The following is a 24,699-nucleotide window of genomic DNA, read 5'->3' on the forward strand; positions in this document are numbered from 1 at the left end:
CTTGAAGCAAATGGCCTGACAGAGACAAGCATCCATTGTTGGCAAGCACAGACGTCAGATGTTTCTTGTGGTTGGTCACCAGGTTTAATCACATCTCAGGAGCAATTTTGGTCCACTCCTCTTTCCAGATCCTCTTTTTGTTAGGATTGTGATGACTGCCAGGGTATTTCTGATGTGTCCATTGGGATTTTAATAATCATACCTGAAGATACACCAGTCTGTCCCAACTCTCTTCACCTTGAGGCCTCCTTCACAGCTTATATATGCCTTAAAGCCCCATTATGCAACAATTATACTTAGGATAAGGGTTAGGATAAGCAATTTAACCTTAAAATAACAGTTTAAAAAAAAATGGGACGCTACAATGACTTTTAATATGGAGAATCGCCTCCGTGCCATTGCCCTACGAGGGTCCATAGGCATAACTGCGTTCTGTAGTTTTGCCTGCCGCAGCCCGCCGGCCTGACTTGTTTACTTACTGCCGATCTAGTAAGTAGATTATTTGCCGTCTTGCTTTGCCTTGTGTTGCACTTGCTTGATGTTTGACTGTGTAAGGACAGTCGTTGGTGACTAGGTTGTCATAATGTCAAAGTCAGCACATTTCAAGAGATTTCGTTAGTTTTAGCTGCTAGCATACCTTTAGCGAATAGCTGCTTTAAATTTAGAGTATCCCCCACAGCTCAGGAACACCTTCGATTTCATTCAGACAGTGATGCTCTCAATAGGACATAAATCTTTGAAGCCGAAAATTCACTGAAGAACCTTCTCCTTATGTGAGTTTGATGGTATCATTGTTTCATAGACTCATTTTTGAGAGTCTTCTTTACAAACACATTTATGCAAGGGCGTAACCACGCATTCTTTAATACTGTCCCCCCCAATACAGAAAATATGTTAAATACTTGTTCTCCTTTTATGAACCCTGTCAATGGATCGGTCTCCCGTTATGTCCTATTTATTTTCAATGTATTTCCGTTTGTTAAGAAAAACATAAGCGTGTGACTCCCCCCTCCTCACTTGTGTGAATTTGTTTGAATCCACCTTGCGTCGTTCTGCGTTGTCATGATTACCTAACACTTTTTCGTCAGTCAGTGGAAATCAAAGAAAGTAACGTTGGTGGAGAGATTAAGGTTATTTAAAAAGCGGAAAAAACTGTACCAGCAGCCGAGCAAACGTTTTTTTTCCAGACAGTAAGGAAGTTGATACCGAGCTTAATGTGTAAGCAGATAAAACGTGTAGCCTCATAAAATCAGAATATAAAATGATAGATCATAAACCAGGGGCACCTTGCAACCAATTTAGTGAACTTATTTTGTTTAATTTTATTTTAAGAGTTAGAAATAAAATAGTACCGAGAAGCACAGGACTCCCGCCTGTATGAGGTTATTGTGGCAAGTGCACGGATTTGGTCGTGAGTGAGCCTCGTGAGCGTGCAGTCAGTGATAACGTCTAGTAAACAGACTTAGGAGACTGTCTGACCCAAGCTGGTGAAAGCTACCATAACCAGATGCTGGATATAAAGGTAAAGCACATGAAGTTTAAAATAGTACAATAAACTAAATGGTTAAATCATCACGAGCAAATGGTAGATGTCGTTGCTCTCTTGAATCATGCCTATTCAGTAGCTCCGCCAGCTAGCTAGTGAACTCTAGCCTACAACGTTAAACTACTCACTTGAGCTGCAAATCCCTATCATGCTAAAGTATAATTAGCACCTTTCTAAGCAGATGTCTTCAAAATTTGTATTGTTATAAATGTGTTAATTTCTCTTTAAAACCCACTAGAGGACACTATTTAAAAGGATATTTTCAAAAAAATCTTATGGGGGAGCATGCCCCCTGACCCCCCTAGTTTTGTTGGGTAACAGGATTTATTTTTTTTATCTAGGGGCTTAACCGATCCAAAATATGGGAACCTAGATTTGCCCCTGCCATGAAGGTTAGTCGCTGTTCTTCTGATAAAATGACAAGTGGTAACAAGACAGGGACATGCTCTGGACATGCGGGTGATCAGGTGTGAAATTTGAATGTAAGACTAGACAGCCTTACAACATTAGTTTTAATCTAGGCCTACTAGTCGCACATTTAGAACATAATATGTCAGAGATATTACACTATTCCTTTAGATGTGAATTCAAGTGGTCAATGTAGTCCTCAAAAAACTTTGTTCTAAATGTGCGAACGTTCATATATAAATATAGAATTGTAGGCAATGCACGTCATTTTTATTTTTTATTTGGACCCCCCCAATGTCTATACCATGGTTATGCCCTTGCATTTATGCCTTTTATTTTTATAGAAATTGTATAGGCCTAATACTTCTCAAAATGTAGGTTACTTACTATAATAGCAGTTCATGTAAAAGCATTATACAACAAGGTTTAAAAGAATGTGAAAGAAAAGTTGACATTTACATTGTGTTTCATAATAAGGATTTGACATTTGTTATTATTAAGAAAGAAAGACTATGTGGTGATTGCTGTGAAGACATTTAAGAGTAAGAAATAGTGCATGTAACAAGGATGTAGAACAAAGAAAAAAATAGCAAAAGTAAAAACGTACCAAAAGCATGTTCTTTAATGATGCGACAAGATTTGTTTTGTGTTTTCTTTTTGTTTTTACTTTTAACAGTGCTACTGATGTAGGTTACCTGCTATAATACAAGCTCATGTAAAAAACATTATACAACAAGGTTTAAAAGAATGTGAAAGAAAAGTTGACATTTACATTGTGTTTCATTATAAGGATTTGATGTAACAAAAGCATGTTTAATGATGCGACAAGATTTGTTATGTGTTTTCTTTTTGTTTTTTATTTTTAACAGTGCTACTGTTCAGTGTAACAGTAATTTATCAGTGCTTAGTATTCAAATAAACACTGGTTTTGTCAAACAATTCTTGCCTAGTTGTCTTTACTCTAAAACCTTGCCAATTTAAGTTAAGTTTACTTTTAGTCTTGTGAAGAACACTGATTTTTAAGAGTATACGTTACTTTTATACGTTTTATACTTTTATACGTTACTCACTCCCCCCCCCCCCCCCCCCCTACCCACCCTGGCTTGACTGCCACTCACCCTCCTCTAGCCATTGATCATTTGCACTAAACTTCACTTCACACACCCCCCCCCCTGGCTTGACTGCCACACACCCTCCTCCAGTTACTGAACATTTGCACTATACTTCACACTCCCCCCCCCCCCAACCTGGCTGACTGCCATACACCCTCCTCCAGCCACTAAACATTTGCACCATATTGTCTTTTTAATACTGTATCCACTTTACTCCATTACCTGTATTGATTGTACTTTTCTACCTCATTCACTTTATTTCACTTGTTACCACCAGTTTACTTTCACCTGCACTTTATATACTTATCATACCTCACTCCAGTGGCGGTCCGTGCATTTCACGACTAGGCCTTCAGCGATGTCCTACACGATGTTAAACTGAGTGAATCCACCTCCTAATACCATCATTACAACGCCATGGCTCTCGAACCATTATATTTATACAGAAAGGCAGTATAAGTGAGCATTGCATCACCTTAACATAGTCGAGTACAACAGACTTTATTAATATTTCCGGAGCATTTAAAATCAATACACCCGTATTAACAATACATTAAGAGTAGTAAACTCTCAGTTATATGATCGCTTGGATATTACGGTCACAACTTAAAAATAAAAGGCGATTTTCAGGGATTAGTCTACAAAGTTTTATTAAGTCCACCGAAAGTAGCCTATGTGAGCTTTAACAAGTTTGTCCACTAAACATCGCATTGTCCCACCGGCAAAGCAGTTTCATTAAACTTCCCATCCTCACGATATCCAGTTTTTCTTGAAAGTTCCGTCTTGAAAATGGCGTTGTAATTGTATCAAAAACTGGAATTATCAAGTTGGTGTAAACTAGTTTATTTGAGTTGGTTAATGTAATTATATTTAGTCTTACCAATTGAAACAACTAGCATAATAAGCATTGAAACCGATGTACGTTGTTTTCGCATTAGCCAGCTAAACTGAGCACTGAAGCGCTGCACCGGTCTGCCTCAGTATCCAATCAAAGGTCGTTTACGTGTCACTGTCACGTTCAACGCGAGGAAAGAAATCTTCCGGGCCTTCTAGAAGGCCCAATGTCGCCAACTCGAAATCTGATTGGTTGTCACAACTGTCTGTTTCAGTTCATTCAACTTAAATTAACTGAAACAGCCAGTTGTGATAACCAATCAGATGTACACGGGCCTTCAATGTGAATTCTGAAGGCCTCAGGGATGATTTCTGTTCTCGGGGAAGATTTCTTGGAGCATGGCAACACATGATAGTTGAAATATGATTGGATGAAAGCTCTAAAATAAATTAACAACGCTGGAAGCTATGAAATGAAGATAATGGACTTAGGGGAATAATTGAATACATATTTATGAAAAGAAAATATTAAAATTAAATTTATTTTATTATATTTATTTTCTGATGATGTTTAGGCCAGCAGAGAAGGCCTTGAAGGCCCTGACGGACCACCACTGCCTCACTCTTACCTCAATTGCTGCTATTCAATTCTGTTTATATTACAATTCTGTGTCATATTTAACTCTTATTGTACATATCATATTTATTCACTTAAGTCCACCCTACATTTGCACATACTCTGCACTTTTATTGTTATTTTGCACTTACTGGTTAGATGCTAAACTGCATTTCATTGTCTCAGTACTTGTACTCTGTACAATGACAATAAAGTTGAATCTAATCTAATCTAATCTAATCTTTTTCAATCGCAATCAGTTAAGTTGTCAAAACTTAAAATGTTTAGTTACTTAAACTGATTTTAGTAGTTAAGACAACTAGCGATTTTAAACAGTAAGTAGTCTGTACTAACCGTTTTAAGTTTTAAACACTTAAAAGTAATGAGGTACTTTACTTAGAAGAAGTGAGGAAACCGATTGCCTCAAAATTTCTAAGTAAAGTCAATTTATTAGATTTTACAGTGCAGTACCAGAGTAAACAGAGGAGGGCGCATGCCCCCCCTCCCCCTACTGACTTTCACTCTTGTCGCCCATAGGCTTATCGATTGGGGCACTTTAACTCGAGGAGGGCAAACGGGCAGTTGCCCAAGCAACCTTAGCACACTCCTGTGCACGTCCCTGAGCTTAGCAATGACTATTGTAATCCATCCAAGCTCGGTGACTATTGTAATCCATCCAAGCACGGTGACTGTGATTGATTTGGACTTTTAGGTGCTCAGCAGTGCACCATCTCCAACACCAGGGGCAGTAGTGCACCATCTCCAACACCAGGGGCAGTGGTGCACCATCTCCAACACCAGGGGCAGTAGTGCACCATCTCCAACACCAGGGGCAGTGGTGCACCATCTCCAACACCAGGGGCAGTAGTGCACCATCTCCAACACCAGGGGCAGTGGTGCACCATCTCCAACACCAGGGGCAGTGGTGCACCATCTCCAACACCAAAGTGCTTTTTCATCTTGCAGTCATATTATTAACATCACCTGGCCATGCATTAGTTTATTGATTGCAATGTGTATGTTTTCTTATTACGTATCAAAATCCTGTACTTTTTAAATCAAATTGATACATAATATGAATACTGTCAGTACACACATAAACTAAATTAATATTATAACTCTAACTACTTCTTATATAGGCAATCTCAATCAATTCTTATAAAGCATCTGGAACCTGCTCTCCCATGGCCGTATTTGGGACGCAGTGCTCTCTCCAGACAGGGAGCACTCCACCACCGCAAAGTAAGTGGCAGACTCAAAAAGTAGAACGAGACTGTTATATTTCTGTATCTCCTGAAGACAGAGCTATTTGTCTTCTGCCAGCTTCCTTCAAAGGCGGTGGAGAAGCTTGCTGCTGTCTAGAAATAAATGAAGAAGAGGTTTGTGACAGAATGATTCAACAGGAAAAAATGCCTTGCACCCATAAAGTTAAAGTAAAGCTTTTTTAATAAGGGAAACATGTAAACCATTAAAATACTTTGTTCCAGTCTACATTCTATGACCTCAGCACAGACGTACAGGTATTGATTGAATTAATTCTTTAACGGATAGCTTGTTAATGCAGTACGTTGGATGAGCATGTGTCTAATGTGTCGTTTGTTACTTACAGGAGTAATTTGTAGCCACTGTTTTTCCCTACCTTAGATTTATATTTAATACGAAATTAGTGGGGGAACATTTAAACCACATTTGCTGTTCAAGTGCAACTAGTATTAACCAAGCAGCTCAAGGCTTGCTTTGGGGGTTATGTTCTGCTACAATGTGTGCCTTTTGAACGTGTGTGTGTGTGAAACCACCTCCAAGTTGTGTTTGGTTATTTATTTATTTTGTTTGGCGTGGCCGATTGCTTGTTCTCTCGATTGATTGTTCTTTTCATTATTTGCAGTGAGAGTGCTCTCTTTTGGTGTGATTAATTATGATTTGATAGCTCTTGTCATTATAGACATATTCGTGTCCTTTCTTTCTTTTGTTTGGTTTGTAGCAGGCATAGTAGCCTAACCACAGCTTTGGTGCTGCTTGGTATTAGTGGCTTGTGTAAGCACTTAATGGGAATTGTGCAATATTGTATCAGTATTTATTTACAAACAATTTATTGCCACACTGAACTTAAGTATTTATTGATCAGCAACAATTTTAATATCTGCCTTCAAATAAGACATCAGAAAATAAAGTGCATTATTTTCATACGTCGCCTCCTTCCTCATTCATTTAATTGAATAACCCATAGTGGGGAATATTGGGTCCAAGACCCCCTTGTCCTAGCTAGCTCTGATTCTTAGTCAAGCTTCAGTCTAGCATAGGTTACACTTATAGCATGTTCCAATTGCTGATGGAAGTGGAAACATTGCTCCTCAGCCCCACCACTCCTCATCTACGCACATGGACAGCCAAACTCTACCCACTCACTCTGTTCCTTTTCTTTCCCTCCTATTCTAGACTATCTCAGCCATGGGACGCTGCTGTAGTCTCTCCACCTAGTCTACCTGTAGAAACCCTTGGCCAATTGCACCCACCGCCACCGCACTGCCGTACACTTACTCTGCCCCATACCAGCTTTTATATACATGATTATTGCCACCACTGAAATGTTTCTCTGTCCCTACATCCAGGGGCGGCTCGTCCATAAGGGCGATTGGGGCGACGCACTGCCTATGGGCAGGGGCCATAAAAGCCAATCAGGAAATAGCTAATTTAATGCAACAACCAATGAAATCGTTCATGTGATTCTTCCGAGTGTTTCGTTGTAAACACACACTGGAAACCGCTGGAGCTCCTCAGGTCACTTTGAGCACAGAGTAAGTAAGTCGTCCCCTGTTTTAATGTTACAACAAATTCACAACTTGTTTGACAGAAACAATGACAAGTTGATCGCTGTTAGAGAATGTTCCCCACATAATTAGCACCTGTTTTTCAATGACTAGCATCATTGTAGCCTAAATTTAGCAACAGTTTTACCAGCTTGCGCTCTCTCCCTCACACACACACTCACACCATGCGTAGGCTGCATGCACACATGCGGACAATTATGTATTTATAATTTATATGTGTAGACAGAGTCCTGTAAAAGTAGCCTATATTGTTTGTGAAGCGGTCCTACTGTAAAACTAAACATTAGCCTTCAGATAAACTATTTAGAGATGGACATCAGAAAATTCTTCCTGAACAGAGGCAGAGGGAGAGGAACAGTGAGGAGGAATTATGAGGAGGACGAGGGAGGTATTGCCCACATTGACGGTAACATTAATATTTATGCTGGTAATACTAATAGCCAGTGCTGTGATTTGATCAATGGTTTAATAGCAAACTTAAATACGTTTGCTGCATTTGCAAATGTAGCCTTAAGCTACACAGAATCAGAGTAGCCTATATCACCAGAAGTCAGTATGAAGGCTTTAGTAGGCTATTTAAGCTACAAAGAACTGCAGTATTGCCAGGATGACTATACTGTATAGGACCCTTACCTGGGAGGAAAGTTATGTTGGTAGGAAAGCCTATTAAATTCATAGTATAGTATATATTATACGTATGCCTATGTGTTAGGATGATGCTGGATAGTGGCTGCTACAACAATTGAGGGACAGAGTGCTGGAGGAGGAGGAGGAGGAGGAGGAGGAGGAGAAGAAGGTCGAAGAGAAGGAGGAGAGAGGGGAGAAAGAGCACAGCTGGGCAGTCCAGTACCAGACAGGGGGAGGAGGAGGAGGAGAGAGACAGGCAAGGAACAGATGAGGGCTAGACGTAAAACTATTCAGAATATGGAGGAGGATGTCTGTGACCCAGGGGACATATGTGATGGTCCAAATCAGGTCAAATTAGCCCAATACCCACAACACTGGTTTGGGGTGAAAAAACGATCGTTCACTTCCAGCTGGTTTGTAAATTTTTCTTGGTTGGAGTACTCAGTAGCAAAAGATGCAGCTTTCTGTTTTTCATGCAGGATGTTTGAAAAAAAATTGAAACATAACACTTTTGTTACCACTGGATTGACTAATTGGAAGAAAGCTCTTGATCTCTTTAGAGAGCATGAGAAAACACCTGCCCATAAAGCAAGCATGGTGTCATGGCACAGTTTTAAATCAACTGTCTCGCATGGGAGTGTGGTTGACCAGATACATTCAGCAAATGAGGCTGAAATCAGAAATAGAAGAGAATACTTGCGGCGCATAGCAGCAACCACACAATTGCTTGCAAAGCAAAACATTGCATTCCAGGGCCATGATGAGGGGATATCTAGTAACAATAAGGGACATTTCCTGGAGTGTATTGATTATTTAAAGGAGTTTGATCCTTTCCTGAAGTCTTATTCAGTCCCATTCATCGCAAAATGAAATGATTGGGTGCTGTGCAAAGGAGGTGACAGCAAGTATTGTGAAGGAGTTGAGACATGCTGGAATGTTTTCCATTATGGCAGATGGAGCCAGAGATGGTCACACGGAGCAGTTGGCTATTTGCGTCCGTTATGTTACTGAGGGTAGAGCAGAGGCAGAGCAGATTGTTCTTCCTGAGGAAACTCAGGTCCTTTGATATATGTAAAGAGATGCTGTGCATGTTTAATCAATCTGTTATGGCGAGCGTGCTCTTTTTTGCTGCAGTCTGCTGGGGAGGCAACACATCTAAGATGGACACTGGGCGGCTGGACAAACTGGTCAGAAAGGCGAGCTCAGTGGTGGGACAGAACCTGGACTCACTGGGGACTTTGGTAGAGAGACGGATGCGGGGCAAGCTCTTGGCCATCATGGGCAATGTTAATCACCCCCTCCACCATGTCCTGGCAGGACAGTCAAGCAGCCTCCGTAGCGGGCGGCTCAACACGATAAGATCAAGGACTGAGCGACATAGGAGGTCATTCGTCCCAGCTGCCATGAAACTTTAATTATTATGCACTTTACACCATGTACAGCTGAATTGTATTGTTTGTAATGTCTGTATATATTGTTTGTAATTATTGTAAATATGTGAGAGCTGCAAGATCCCAGAATTTCCCCACGGGATTAATAAAGTATTTATCTATCTATCTAGAGTAAAGGAGTGTTTGCTGGCCATGAGGGAATTAAGAGCATTTGATGCAGAGAGCATAACTGCAGCCCTTGAAGAAGAGCTAGTTCATACTGGCATTTCAGATGTGAAGTGTGTTGTACAGGCCTATGATGGAGTGCCAGTAATGAGTGGTGCTATTGGAAGTGTTGGTGTTCAAGCAAAATTCAGGGACAAGCACCCAGAGGCCATTTATGTGCATTGTTATGCGCATTGATTAAACTTGGTGCTCTGCTACTGTAAAAAATGACACTGCAATTTAGTTGATTCAACTGTGTTTGTTATGTTGATACAACTAAAGTATATTGGAATTGTCCAAACAAAAAGAAATACAAAGTTTTTACTGACTCAACTTCATTGTAAGTTTAATGAACAAGCATGTAGCTGTTTCAACAAAAATAAGCAAGTTAACCCAACTTGGCCTACGCATGCACTATACTGCCACCTATGGCCAGTTCTGTTCACCACGTCACCACCTGCCTCGTTCAAAGGAAAGCACACGGAGGGAGATGAGCTTGCATCCAATTTAATCCAGTTGACAATCCAACACTTGTGGTGAGTAAACTTAAGAACACAACCACTAAATGAATAGAACTATTTTATATATAAGGTTCGAGAGGCTGTACGGTATCGTCAATAATGTACTTGTTCGAGGGAGTTGTTAGGCCCGACGCGCAGCAGAGGGCCGGCAAACCCTCGAACCTTCAGATACATTTGTATAAAAAAGTTTGCAAGCATATGATGTGATTAGCCTGGTGACAAGAAAGGTGAGCATGGCTGCAAAGGGGACTCTTGTCACATGGAAGGCTTCAGTGATGCTCTGCTCAAAAAGGCCAAGTCGCCAAGCTATGAGGCAAAGCAGTCAAGAGCAAGTGCCACTGGAAGTAGAAAGATGGATACTTTAATAGGAGCTTAACATATATTTAAACATATATATATATATCCAGTTATTCAACATAATAAATCAGTGGCAAAAAAAACCAATAGAATCATATTTTCTTGACAAGAATTCCATAAATGAAAAGAGATCCTTACATTTCGCATCATTTAGTACTTCTTAAGTATATATGATTGTATTGTTTTATTCACCGCTGATTTATTATGTTGAATAACTGGATGATGTGAGTGCATGGAAATATTAATGCGAAGGGCCTTGCCAATAAAATGTATTGAAATCTGAATTACATAACATTGTATTGGCTGTCAATCATGATGGAAGAGTAGACAAGTTAAGTTACGGCATCTCTAGTGGGGGCTATGCATTCAGCTATTTGTGGTGCCCTTACCACATTGTGCCTCATATACTGTAAATGATAGACCCAGTGACAGGCTGGCATGAAATGGCTTGCATAATACTAAGTAAGGAGGCCAAAATAATTTTTGACTCATGGGCATGGCTGAAGCTAAGTTTCTCCAGCTCTCCCCAGGTTGGAAAAAAAGCATCTCAAACTGCATCAGATTGAATTTTCAACAGGTCAACAGGTGTTTTCCAACAGCTGATCTTCAACATGGAGGGGATTGAAGAAGTACTGTCAGAGCAAGTGAGGCAGTATCCTCACTTATACAACCCGGCATTGCCTTTTTATAAAGATGCCCAAGTGGCAATTAACTCATGGGGGGAGATCGCCGAGGGGGTCCGCCTGTCAGTGGTGGAGTGCAAGGCAAGGTGGAAAAAAACTCCGAGATAGGTACGTTAAATTCCTCCTTGTGGCTAATGTAGCTAACAGCAGAATAGCTATTACAGATAGTGTTAAGTTATCTTAATAAAGGTCATTCATAATAGTAGCATGTACGTGTACCAGATATGGCAAGGCAAAGAAGAGGATGGTGGGGAGAAGCGGCGCTGCCGGGGGGAAACGTATCCCTGAGATTTACACCAGCCTGTCATGGATGTTCGACTACGTGAGGATTACCAACAACACCGTGTCGAACTTCCCAGAGAGAGAGGAGGTGACGGTGAGAAGTGTGATTTTGTGTCATTATGCTGCTGTCAAAACATTCAGGCAGTGGCGGTCCGTGCATTTCACGACTAGGCCTTCAGCGATGTCCTACAGTGTACCTACACGATGTTAAACTGAGTGAATCCACCTCCTAATACCATCATTATGACGCCATGGCTCTCGAACCAGTATATTTTATACAGAAAGGCAGTATAAGTGAGCATTGCATCACCTTAACATAGTCGAGTACAACAGACTTTATTAATATTTCCGGAGCATTTCAAATCAATACCCGTATTAACAATACATTAAGAGTAGTAAACTCTAAGTTATATGATCACTTGGATATTACTGTCACAACTTAAAAATAAAAGGCGATTTTCAGGGATTAGTCTACAAAGTTTTATTAAGTCCACCAAAAGTAGCCTATGTGACTCAATGTTAAGTTTAACAAGTTTAACAAGTAACATCGCATTGTCCCACCTGCAAAGCAGTTTCATTAAACTTCCCATCCTCACGATATCCAGTTTTTCTTGAAAGTTCCGTCTTGAAAATGGCGTTGTAATTGTATCAAAAACTGGAATTATCAAGTTTGTGTAAACTAATTGATTTGAGTTGGTTAATGTAATTATATTTAGTCTTACCAATTGAAACAACTAGAAGAATAAGCATTGAAACCGATGTACGTCGTTTTAGCCAGCTAAACTGAGCACTGAAGCACTGCACCGGTCTGCCTCAGTATCCAATCAAAGGACGTTTACGTGTCACGTTCAACGCGAGGAAATAAATCTTCCGGGCCTTCTAGAAGGCCCAGTGTCGCCAACTCGAAATCTGATTGGTTGTCACAACTGTCTGTTTCAGTTCATTCAACTTAAATGAACTGAAACAGCAAGTTGTGATAGCCAATCAGATGTACACGGGCCTTCAATGTGAATTCTGAAGGCCTCAGGGAAGATTTCTGTTCTCGGGGAAGATTTCAAGGAGCGTGGCAACACATGATAGCGGAAATACGATTGGATGAAAGCTCTAACATAAATGAACAACGCTGGAAGCATGAAATGAAGATAATGGATTATGGGGAATCATTTAATACATATTTATGAAAAGAAAATATTAAAATTAAATTTATTTTATTACATTTATTTTCTGATGATGTTTAGGCCAGCAGAGAAGGCCTTGAAGGCCCTGACGGACCGCCACTGCATTCAGGTGCACAGTAGGCTATCTAAACTGTCTGAGATGAGGCACAATGCTCGAAATGATTGGAATCAGGCTAAAATTACATTTATATAAATATATATATATATATTTCCTGTCAATGTGGTATTCACTATGCAATGCTTATGGTGCAATGCTTATGGATTAATTTTACAATGTATTCCTTTGTATAGTTTGTTAACCCTTTAAATGCACAGTAGCTAAGCAATCTGAGATGAGGCACAATGCTTGAAATGATTGGAATCAGGCTAAAATTACATTTATATAAATATTTCCTGTCAATGTGGTATTTACTATGCAATGCTTGACATTTTACAATTGATTCCTTAGCCTCCTAGTCGGAGAATGAAGAGGAGCCAGCAACATTGGCAACCATTAACACAGAAGACCTTCACCCTCATCCCAGCACACCCCGGCCAGCTGACCCACCACAACCTTCAGCATCGAGGCCATCTCAAAAAGAAAAAGAGCCGCTGAGGAGGCAATCCTGGAGGCTGGAGGAGCGCCGCAAGAGCAGGGAGGAGAGGCAGGCTCGTCCTAATAATGAGGACGGTGATTTTGCTAAAATGATTGCGTCTATGCTTAATAAGCTACCCCCTCAGAAGAAGTCCGAGCGGACAACAAGATGCGTCAACTCAACTCTGCCACCTTGTGGACACAGGAGGGAATTACAATTGAAAGAATGCGTTTCAGACAGACCGACCGACCGACAGACGGACGGACATACCCTCTTATAGAGATGCCGGGCGCATCTAAAAAGGGGGAGGCAAAGTTTAAAATACATAAACTGTTATACGAAATGGAAGAAACATTCACTGAGATGTAAATAAAAAAAGAAATCAAAGATTTTGATGAGATGTATATTATTACATGATCAGTCATCTACAAAGCGTAAACAATATAACGGTAAAACAATTCAGTTGACGTCACCTACGTCAGTTTTTTTTTTTTTTTTTTTAAAGCGCCTCTCCCATTATGACGAACTAGGCGACTGTTCGCCTGAAGTATAAACACACAAGCCTGGACGACTCTTTTTTTTTCTTTTGTCGGCGACCTTTTCAAAAGTGTCATCTACCAAAGTATAAACTAGGCTTTAGAGGCATATTCTCCTCAGGATACGCATAATTGATGTCTCATCATTGATGCACATTAACTGCGCAGTCGACCTTTTCACATTACCATCACTGGGCAATCACAAATCCTGCTTGCGCATTATCAGCGCACTCACAACATGCAACACGATGAAAAACATAGCTTCTGACAGATACCGGCATCTCATTCATTCATTCATTCACGAAAACAAGAAGCAAGTAGTAAATAGCAAACATAAGAAAGAAAAATGGCAAGTAATTTTGAGGGGAGGAGGCGTCAGCTTACTGACGAGGGGATTCGGGACATATTCACAGCCGATCCTGAAGATGTCTTTGTTGATGCTGACGAAGATGTGCCTGAAACCGACGACTCATTGGACGATGAGCTGCCAGAAAATTTGACAGCCTTGAACGAAGTGGACGAGAGGCTGGACCTGGAAGACAGTGAGGTTTCATCATTTGAGTGGCAAACGGGAAATCTCATCCCAAGCCCAGTAAACTTTGTCAGGGGCTGTTCTGGTGTAATTCGGCGTCCAAATAATAACACGGAGGAAGATTGTTTTAAATTATTTATTGCAACTTCAATCATGAACATGATTGTGGCCGAGACAAACAAATATGCACAGTCAAAGAAAAAGTTAGCAATGGGAAGCTAGCAAAGTGGGTAGACACAACTGCCGCGGAAATGTATGTGTTTTTGGCAGTTTTTTTTAACAATGGGTCTTATTTAAAAAAAAAAAAAATAACATCCGAGATTACTGGACCACTAATCCCCTTTTTTCCACTCCTTCCTTTGGAACTCTTTTCCCCCGAGACCGCTTCCTCCTGCTCTTGAGGTGCCTACATTTTTCTCAGTCCACCTTAAACGACCCCCTCCGAAAAATTAGATCTATTATCACCCCAATTTTTTTGTATTTGAATGACATTTTTAACCCCCTACCAAGACCTGTGTATTGACGAGTCCATGGTTAAGTAGAAGGGAAGGCTGTCCTTCAAGCAGTTCATCCCTTCAAAGAGGCACCGCTTCGGAATTGATAGTTTTCAGCTGACGTCAGAATGACCAGCTGGAGGGCAAAAAAGACGCTCCAAAGCTATTTAACACGGGAGTTAAAACAGGAACCACCCACCTTTCAAGCTCTTTTAATATAAGTTAGTAAAATGCCAGACAGTTGTTGCTCGGTTGGCTGTTTAAATCTTCCAGGAGACAAGCCCAGATTTAGTTTTTAATCGTATTTAAAACCCACTACCGCTCCTGCCAGCTGATACAAAAAGTGTTGATTTCGCCGTGGCTGCCAGCTGATTGTATGTAGACGCCTTCTGGGTTAACTTTTCTCAGACACACAGTAAAGTAGCCTTACTTTTGGAGCTGGAAATAAAAGCAGTCACCCTGTTCTGGTCGCCTAATTTATCAGAATAACTACCTAAGTAATAAAGACAAGAAACAAAGTATCAAAACGATTCAAATTGGATTACCCAGCTGCTGATCTACCTAAAGTAGGCCTACCTAAGCAAGCAAGTAGGCTAGGCTAGTGTATTTTGTCATTCAACTAGTAATACTACAATGTCAGTAGAAAATATATGGGAAGATCATTTAAGTTGTCATTCGCCAGACAAGGTTTTCGTACTGGTTTAAATCAGGGAATTGTGTCAAAAATAAACGAACATCGTTGGGTAACGGCTGCTAGCTTACAGCAGGTACCTCTCTAGCTGGTACCTAGCTATTAAATGACACTCATCTTTGAGCTGATTATGAAGATGGTTTTTAGTTTTCACCTTCCAGACGACATCGTTGTGAACCCAACCACTTCTGAACATTAAATAACTATCTGTGCTTTATGTAGGCTTTCAGTTTTATAAATAAATGTCAGGACAGCTGCAGTAAATGTATGACAAGTTCCTAATTTGTTTTCCCTTCTGAATATTTCTGTCTGGCTATAGTGGTATGGTCTGTGGTTGATGGCAATCGTAGTTGAGTAGGAACTGCTCGAAGTTGTCCACTGTTTCTCGCTGTTCCTTTTGCCCGCCAGACAACAATTGTAGTGACGTCACTGAAAACTATCAATTAAATTGTGTGATGTCCAGAACGGGTATGTACAGGACATTATTGTTTTCACTGGGAAATCCACACAGACATTTCAATGATTACAGACCTGGGTATGGCGGGGTCCGTTGTCAGCACTTTGATGAAGCCCTTCATCGGCAAGGGTCATGTACTGTATGTTGACAACTGGATCAGCAGCCCTACCCTTTTTTGATATTTGCTTTGCAAATAACAGCAACAACATTAACTAAATTGATGTTGTGAAGAAAATGGTTAGGAAAGGGATGACATTAACAAGCCACAATTTAATCTATCACTGTTTTTGTCTTTTTGCATCGGACCATTGTTCAAAACCGGTTTTTAAAAGTGACAGCAATAGCCTATATGCGCAAATCTGACGTGATTTTTTTTTAAAATTATAGACGGAAGTTTCAAAACGGTAACTTAACACAAACAAGGGTTATGGCGAAGGTCACGATTCTGACGAGTCCTGTCTCGACTTCTGTCTTCTGTCACTTTATACGCATGCTCCATGACGTCTTTACAGCAGATTTAACCACTACGCTCCGCTCCAGCGTTTCCGTGTAAAGGCAGATTTTTCTAGACATGGCTACGTGTGACCGAGATAAAAAGGGTACCGGATCCAAAAATATTTCTGGACTCAGGCAATCCAGGCTCTGTGTAAACGTAGCCGGGGTTTGACCTTCTTCTGTTAGGAGAGATGGACATCACATTTTTTCAAACTGTTATGTTAATCAGACAGCCAGCCTAGAATGAACCAAGTTTTGAAGCAAAATGAATATAAAAGATCGACCAAACTATGCCACAGATGGGAAAACACATTGCGGCTTGTCTTACCATCACCTTCTGGCTGATTTATTTCAAATTCGATACAAAGCTTCCACATGAATTTGCTGGCAAAGTTTTGTTGTGCAAGCTGATCTGCGTTAAGTATAAGTATATTCTGTTGTAAGTTGTAGCTTAAAATGTTCCAGTTATAATACTATAGACACATTTTTACAAAAGTTACAGTGCATTCAAGGAATGTGGTCGTGACTAAAGGCTGATTTATGCTCGGGGACGTAAGCGTAAGCGCAAGAGTCCGCGCAAGCCCCTTGCATGACCCTTGCGCGACTTTTCACGTCTTGCGTGCGTCGGCCCCTTTTTCTAGACTAGCGTCAATTTTTACGTAAGGTCTTACGCGAGCCTCGCAGCCTGCATTCTATCAACGAATGTTACGAGATGAGGTTACTAAAATATTATGCATGTCTACTCAGTTGTACAGTGCTTCCCAAGTAAAGAACTTCAAGTTTCAGACTTTCTGTTAGGGAACCTGTTATCTATCTGCAGAGCAAATGTCAGGCTCATACAAAAACATTAACGTGAATTAATTGATGCTAATACCTAGCGCGGTCTCTATAGGATTCCCCATATACGTTAGCATTAAGCTAACATATTTTCTACCACAGTAAAACATGCAATACTATGTGATTGTTTTTAGAAAATGAATGTAACGTGATGAGATTACTAAAATGTAGTCTGCACGTCTGCTCAGTTTAACAGTGCTACCCAAGCAAAGGTTTGAAAAGAACTTCAAGCTTCAGACTTTCTGTTAGGGAAACAGCTTTCTATCTGCCAAGCAAATGGCAGGCTCTTGACAACACAACCTTTGGGAGCATGAACTGCACTGAGTACATTTTGCGCAACCGTTAACCCCCAACGCTGAAGCAAGCAGGCGCCTTAAGAATATGATAGTTTGGACCTTAAAATCTCAAGATATTAGCCATAGAGTCCTTATGGGTCAAGCCTTCACAATTTGATTGACATGTAACTTTGAACATTTGTTGCACACAAAATGTTGTGAGAATCAGCCATATGGCATAGGAGTTTGGTGAAGCAGGGTTTTGCAAAATTCAGAAATGATAGTTACATTTTCTAGGCCGGAATGGAAGCTATGCTTCGCTGCATCACATAATGTTCATGTTGTTTTATATGAATAAGAAGGGGTGGGAGATCATAAAACAACTCAGAAACTCCTCTCTAGGTACATTTGCCTAAACCCCAACAATCTCCAATTCTACATTTTAAAGGCACAATATGCAACAATTATGCTTCAGGATTAGGGTTAGGATAAGCAGTTTAACCTTAAAATAACAGCTTAAAAAAAATTGGGGCGCTACAATGACTTTTAATATTGAGAATTGCATCCGTGCCAATGGCATAGCAGGGTCGATAGGCATATAACTGCCTTCTGTAGTTTTGCCTGCCGATGCCCGCCGACCTGACTTTGATTACCTTCTGCCGATCTAGTAAGTAGCTTATTTGCCGTCTTGCGTTGCACATGATTGATGTTTGACTGTGTAAGGACAGTCGTTGAGTAATTAGTTTGTCATAATGTCAAAGTCAGCACATTTCAAGAGATTTCGTTAGTTTTAGCTGCTAGCATACCTTTAGCGAATAGTTAGCGAATTAATCCTTAATGCACCTTTAACATTGTCCCTCTGATTTTTAACCTCTTCCACCCCTGTCTTACATGTCATCTTTCACAGAAGTGGCCATCTCTGAGTCGGATACTTCTGTTAGGCTCATTTCTCTCTTATTCTCCACAGGGTCAGAAGAAAATTCTTCTGGGTCAGTGAAATTGTTTGGGGGTACATGTGTGTCCCCTGTAGTCACAGGTGGAGTTCTCTTATATCTTTCTTCTTCTTTGTGGCACTCTGTTTCGACTTCCTGCCTCCTACTCTCCTCTTTCAGGTCCTCCATCTCGACAGGTTCCAATGAAGTTAGTTCAAGAGAGGATCGTAGTGACTTGCTGATGGCTGGCTGTTCATCAATTGTGAGTGGTATTTCAGGTGCAAGGTCGCTTTTGTGGCTTACAAGTGCATCTTTAACAGTGACTCTTTGCTCAATATTTATATCACTTATGTCATCTTCAGGAGATCTTTTATCAATAAAGAGTTTCTCGATCTCTGTCATTTTGGTCTCTTCAAGAGCTTTTTCAAGGGAATTTCTTTTTACCGGATCCTGTGTCAACTCTGGTGCTTGTTCAGATTTACTTTCGTCTGTATTTTTCTGTGTAACTTCATTTTCAAATTGCACTCGTCGATATTTAACATCTATGCTTTCGTCTAGTGATACATGCGGTTGTTCAACATCTTCATAAGGGGAGGATCTGTTGCTGTCCCGAAAGAAATCTGTAATTTCCTCTTCAGGGTCTTTCTCTGGTTCTTTTTCAAGTTGGGTTAACTTAGCCAGCTCAAACATCTCTTCGGTCCACACCCTAAACCCATCTGTTTTTGAAGCCCCTGCGGGAGCCTCAGCCATCTCGACCAATGGAGTCTCATCTTTCAGTACAAACTTTTCAAGGTAACCGTCTGATTCGGATTCTTTACTATGAAAGGACTTCTCAGAGGCCATGCTGACTGCATCCTCTTCTTTCTTCCTGGTTCCAACAGCTTCTTCATAAAGATCTGTGTATAAAAATGCCATTGCTTTAGGTTCCTCTAGTAGAGAAGGGTCAATAATTTTCGGCGGCCCTGGGGAAAGGAAGATAGGAGTGAGAACTTCGTCCTCGTTACAAAATAAGGCACAACCACTCTCCTTTCGTGGAGACTTGGGGAGTTCATCTTTGTCTCCTTGGCATCCCTCCTCTGACTCAGAATAGTTATGGTCTGCCGTGCCACCATAAAACACTTCATCCAGAAGTTCACTGGCGATTTCACCAGAGGATATAGGATCCTCTGGGTCCTTGGGGGTCATTTTGGTTTTCAAGAAAGGCTCGTCCAGATTGGTTTTGACATCTTTAGTCTCCTTATTGTGTGGTTGATTGTGCTTCTCTGCCTTCTTGTCAAAGCCCCCTACAGACTGTCCACCCAACTCTGTGAACATGTCAAAGTAATCAGGGTCATTAATTGTTCGGCTTTGAGGTAATTTGAAAGGCAAAACAGGTGCAATGTCTTCTTGTAATTCTTTTTCCTTGGTTTGTGTATCAGTTTGCTCAGAAATTACCATATCAGGACAGTTTGCATGTTCCTCTATATCTACTGGTTGTGCATGTGCCTGGACAGTTGAAGGCTCTTCCATGTACGCTAGGTTGTCCACCAGCTCTTTGCTTTCCTCCTCATCAACACTGGCAACTTTGGGTGGCACCACAATGTTGAGTATTTCTGAGCTCTCAGAGACAAGACGAAACAAGCGCCGTTTTTTTTCCTCTCTTGAGTCTGTCATCTTGACCTGTTTGTTCTGCTCATCCTTCATGTTTGGCATGGAGACTTCCACCATTGCCGGTCTATCAGTGACTTCATCTAGGTCTGGTGAAGCAACCGCATTAACCCTTTCTCTCATCCTCGCTTTGACCTTTTTCTTCCGAACAGTGTGGGCCTCGTCCATGATGAAGACTATTTTTCCTGCATTTCTAGATGTGGCTATTTTACGACACTCTGCCTTGCTATAGAAAACGTCGCCACCTCTGGTGCTGGTCTCTGAGGTCCAAGGGTTGGAGCCGTGACTGAAAGCAGTTTCCCACATGATGCCACTGTCCTCACTCTGAACCGTTACCATGGAGAAGGACGGGTCCATCATCAAACACTGAAGTTTAGGCTGCACAGTCTGGTCCTGGGTCACCTCCCTTAAACTGGTGAGAAAGGGTGGATCAACATATTATCAAATCTTACTTCATAAAAACATAATAGTTGATTCATTCATTTACTAATGGTATTTGCCTGCCACACACCAAAAATCTCATTCTTTGATGTTTCCAGGCCATTCACAGTTGAATAATCGAGCAAAGTTTAATTTCCAAAATAATTTACTGATTTCGATGATGTTAAATGTGATTGTTTCTACCTGAATTTCTTCTAAATATGTTCTATTTTATTTGTGTCAATTATTTAAACATGCAGTTTTTGTTGGTCTGAAAACCAGGGCCTCGTTTCCCGATAACGACGTATCTTAAAGGCCTACGTGGATTTTGGCGACATTGTAGACTCAATAACACTTTATACTTACGAGCGTTTCCCGAACATCATCTTAAAGTCAGGTGCACGAGTTCTTAAGTATCTCTTAGGAGCTGTTTACGTCACGTTTACCTGTTTACGTTAATTGCTGTGAAATTAGCTAGCCTATGCGTGAATCGAACGTGCACTGTGCACTGAATTCGGGGCGGGGATAGTTACGCCATCTCCAGCAGAGTATTTAAACTGTGTTCCCATTGTAAGGACATTTATTACGATCTGTCTGAGAGTCATCGAAGTCATACAGTACAGTAGGCTACATACATTCAATAAAATTTACCTACATTTGAGTCCAACTGCATGACCATTCTTACCCTACACTTACCCTTACAATAAAGAAGTGATCCTATTTCAACCATAACTTCATTTTAAATAATTTCTTTCTTTATGACATTTAGTTTATAGTTAAGACAGCAACGTTGACATCTATATTCAACTGCATCCACTACATAATCTCAAACTTTATTTGTTGGTAACTCTCCAAAAAGGCTACCATTAACACATTTCTTAATGAAAAGGAAACATGCATCACAATAATACTTCAGTGTAACCTGTACCTGTGGAGTGCAAATATGTCTTGCCATTACACTACCCAACAGCTCTACGTCTGCTAACACTACAGAATGCATAATTCCTACGGGCACTGCACTAGTTTTGTATAGCCTAATCTTTATTTTCAAATACTCAATATTCTTTATTTCTATTTTGATGGGAATAGGCAGGTGAAACAATGACATTCTCATGATGTGCTATACACAGAAACATCGTTTGGATTTCTTCTATAATAGGCCGAACGACGCCCCTGGTGGATTGCATCGCTAAGTGTGAAGTTACTACTGGATTGCATCGCTAAGTGTGAAGTTACTACTGGTCCTGACCACACATAGAATTCTTCTCAACGAAAGATAAACTTAAGCTAAGTGACGCGTCGGGAAACCGGGCTGCAATGTAGGATTCCTCTTACGAACGATTTCAAGTCCTTTTTAGGCTAAGTGCGCGTTCGGGAAACAAGGCCCAGGATGGTGTAATTATGAGGGAACAAGGAAAATATTATACACAATTCATGTGTATTTGCCTTTTTGAATTTGCAATAAATGTTATAGTCTTAAAGGCAAAGTGCACTATTCTAATCTGACACACTTTTTATCAAATTCAGCAAATTAGTCCTCTAGTTGTGGGTTCTGTGTGCACTTGGTGTTTGTACACAGTCCTAGTTCTGTAAATGGTAAACCAACCAAGCCATAAACAATTCCAGCCAATCATCATGTTGCTTCAGGAGCACGGTAGCGAGAGTTGTCATCTGAATGGCTATTGAGCTTAAATATCAACTACCTTTTGCCAGAATCATGGACTTAATAAACCAGAGAACAGAGAATCGGTAAAATGCCTACATTTGCACAGAAATATAAAGGGACATTTTACATCCTGCTCTCAGGATTACAGTCATTATGTCATTCGGAACAGTTTTCTTTCGACAAAAAAATTATGATCACAACTTCAAAACAGAGAAGCAAAGGTAAACCTGAATGTTGAATGTCAGTTACTAGTGGTGATTAAATAAAATAATTTGACTGGAAGATTTTTTTGGTTTATTTGCTCAAATGATTAACAAAATCTGCTTTGTGCTTCATACACTGGAAGAACGATGTAATGTGGCCCACCTCACCAACACCTGGCATAATGCCCCAAAAATAAGAATTGAATGTGGAATAATATTGAATTCAACAAAGTCTGCAGATTCAAAGCTACAATAATGGACAGTTACTGTACGTGTTTATGTAATGGATAGTAGTATTTTTATATAATGGACAGTAGTATTTTTGCTCAAATGCAGGCTCTAAACAACTACTCCATTCCCACAATATACCATGTGAACTTTCAATCAGTTTCATACTGGGGTTTCTTCAAGACAAATAGTTAAGTTAGCTTACATCAAACCTATTCTGTTAAATGTTATTTTATTGTTTAACAACTTAATTTATTCCCTCAACATGAATATACACCAACATTGAATGACACATGTTTTTTTTTTTAAACCAAATATGGTCACTGAGATATGAGGCAGCTGTCAGTGGCTAGAAAAAACTTGAAAAACTATGTGCCTGTAAAAAAAGTCTAGTTTAGTTTAGTTTAAACAACATATTAATGCCAAATTTGTATCAATATTAAGGCTTCAATTGCCCGTAAGCTATAGCTAAAATTTATACTGGATTATAATGTGGCAGGTCACTATGGTAATGATAAATGTTTCTCAGTTGAAAGATCTATTCCTGATATTTAATTTGATATGCATTCAAGTCAATCTTCAATGAAGTTACAAAGACATTTACATTTTCACTGTTCACAAGACAAATAAATCATTAATTGTTGAAAAGACTTTTTCTTGAAGTCATTCCGCTACTGAATAGTAAATAGTCACATCTATAATAACATTTCTATGTTTGTCTCTGTTGTTGTTTTTTTTTTTTGTGTAGGGTGCAAGTTTTAGTGGTTGACCTGTTGCTAAGCTCCTCAACTTCATCATTCCATTGAATGTCACTGTCCAATGTTGCCTCATTTTGTAGCACAGTCATTTGGATATCTGTTGCCATATTTCCACATCCAGTTTGCATACAGGTCTCCAGTTTAAATTCAGTTTTCTTTCACTTGTAGGATGTTTTCACTCCTCACAGCTGCAAGGGTAATGTCACTTGAGTCGTGTGAGGTCAACTCTCGCTCAGCATGATATCAAAATAGCCAGAAAGGGCACCCTGTGGTCCTTGAGCTTCACTTCAGCTATCCATGACACCCAGTAAATAGTCATTAGATCCTCCAGTCATACCCGTCTATAACTGATGTCATATGAGACATTTTAAATATACTCTCTCACTAATGTGTGTGTGTGTGTGTTCTACATGGCAGATACATTAACACAAGTATCAGGATAAGCACACTTGCATACATATAGCAAATGTACATGAAACATGCAAATATAACATGATATTTACATGATACATACAAAGTGAATAGTGGATAAGATGGGGAGAAAGCATTTAAGTATTAGAGAAGAGATCATGAGACTGCAACAAGCCCCACACTAGAAACAAAAGTCAATACGTCTTACATTAGATTCAAATATTTTTTATTTTTGAAATACTTCGTATATCCACTGTTACTTTTTATCCTTCCCAGCTTGGAGGATATTACTGGAAAAGGATTCTGAATAGAGATGTTCTGCCGTTCTTTAGAGACTTTGCTGGAGTGGGTTGGGTTGCCCCATTACCCCACAGGTGTTCTGTTGTCTTCAGGTCAGATGTCAATCTGGGCCAGGACATATTTTTTTTTCTTCTTTGGAAACTCTTGTGCTATCAAACTGGAATATTCCTCTTCTGCCAAGCTTCTGGAGACTGGGAGTCATTTTTTTGCCAGTATTTAGATAAATCCACAGGCATTTATGGCGCCACCTATTCATTTCTCCATCATCTTTTGCACTCATGCAACCCAATATCATCACACTCCTCCCATCTCCATGCTTCACCATGGGGATAATGCGTTCACTGTTGTAGTCCTGGGTAGGCTCACACCAAACATGCTGGTCTCATCTGACCAAAGATGCCAGAAATGTACTCCAGTTAACCCTTTGATGCAGATGCAAAAAATGGCAATTTCCGCCTATATTTGACACGTGTGATATGTACAGTAGAATATCTCTGGTTCTACATATGCTATTTACATAATTTATGAACCACATAACAGAATACACTTGGGACATCATGTTCAAAGAGTTTAATTGTTTTAATGAGAACATTATGAATTCAATATAACAGTTGGCACAGCAGTAAAAGTGTAAAAAAAAAAAATATCCAAAAAC

General features: G+C 40.1%; 1 protein-coding gene across 1 annotated transcript; it reads right to left on the minus strand.

Annotated features, from left to right (window-relative positions):
• Positions 1–13,135: 13,135 nt before the first annotated feature.
• On the minus strand, positions 13,136–23,552 carry LOC308362023 (uncharacterized protein). The gene is made up of 3 exons (XM_080834515.1): positions 23,346–23,552; positions 18,371–20,470; positions 13,136–14,230 (listed from the first exon to the last, which is right to left on the minus strand). Exons 1-3 carry the CDS (start codon positions 23,459–23,461, stop codon positions 14,074–14,076), a joined length of 2,373 nt encoding a protein of 790 aa, XP_080690641.1. The 5' UTR covers positions 23,462–23,552; the 3' UTR covers positions 13,136–14,073.
• Positions 23,553–24,699: the final 1,147 nt, after the last annotated feature.

Source organism: Sprattus sprattus (genome assembly GCF_963457725.1).
Source record: "Sprattus sprattus genome assembly, chromosome: 3".
Classification (NCBI taxonomy): domain Eukaryota; kingdom Metazoa; phylum Chordata; class Actinopteri; order Clupeiformes; family Clupeidae; genus Sprattus; species Sprattus sprattus.

What these genes read in the sequence shown, in the direction of transcription:
- LOC308362023 (XM_080834515.1), bottom strand. Translation starts at nt 23,461, where the DNA reads ATGCAAACTGGATGTGGAAATATGGCAACAGATATCCAAATGACTGTG. An exon ending in GTTGAGGAGCTTAGCAACAG is followed by an intron (nt 20,471 to 23,345) that starts GTCAACCACTAA and finishes CTTTCTCACCAG; the next exon opens with TTTAAGGGAGGTGACCCAGG. An exon ending in ACTTCTGTGAAAGATGACAT is followed by an intron (nt 14,231 to 18,370) that starts GTAAGACAGGGG and finishes ACTGTCTTCCAG; the next exon opens with GTCCAGCCTCTCGTCCACTT.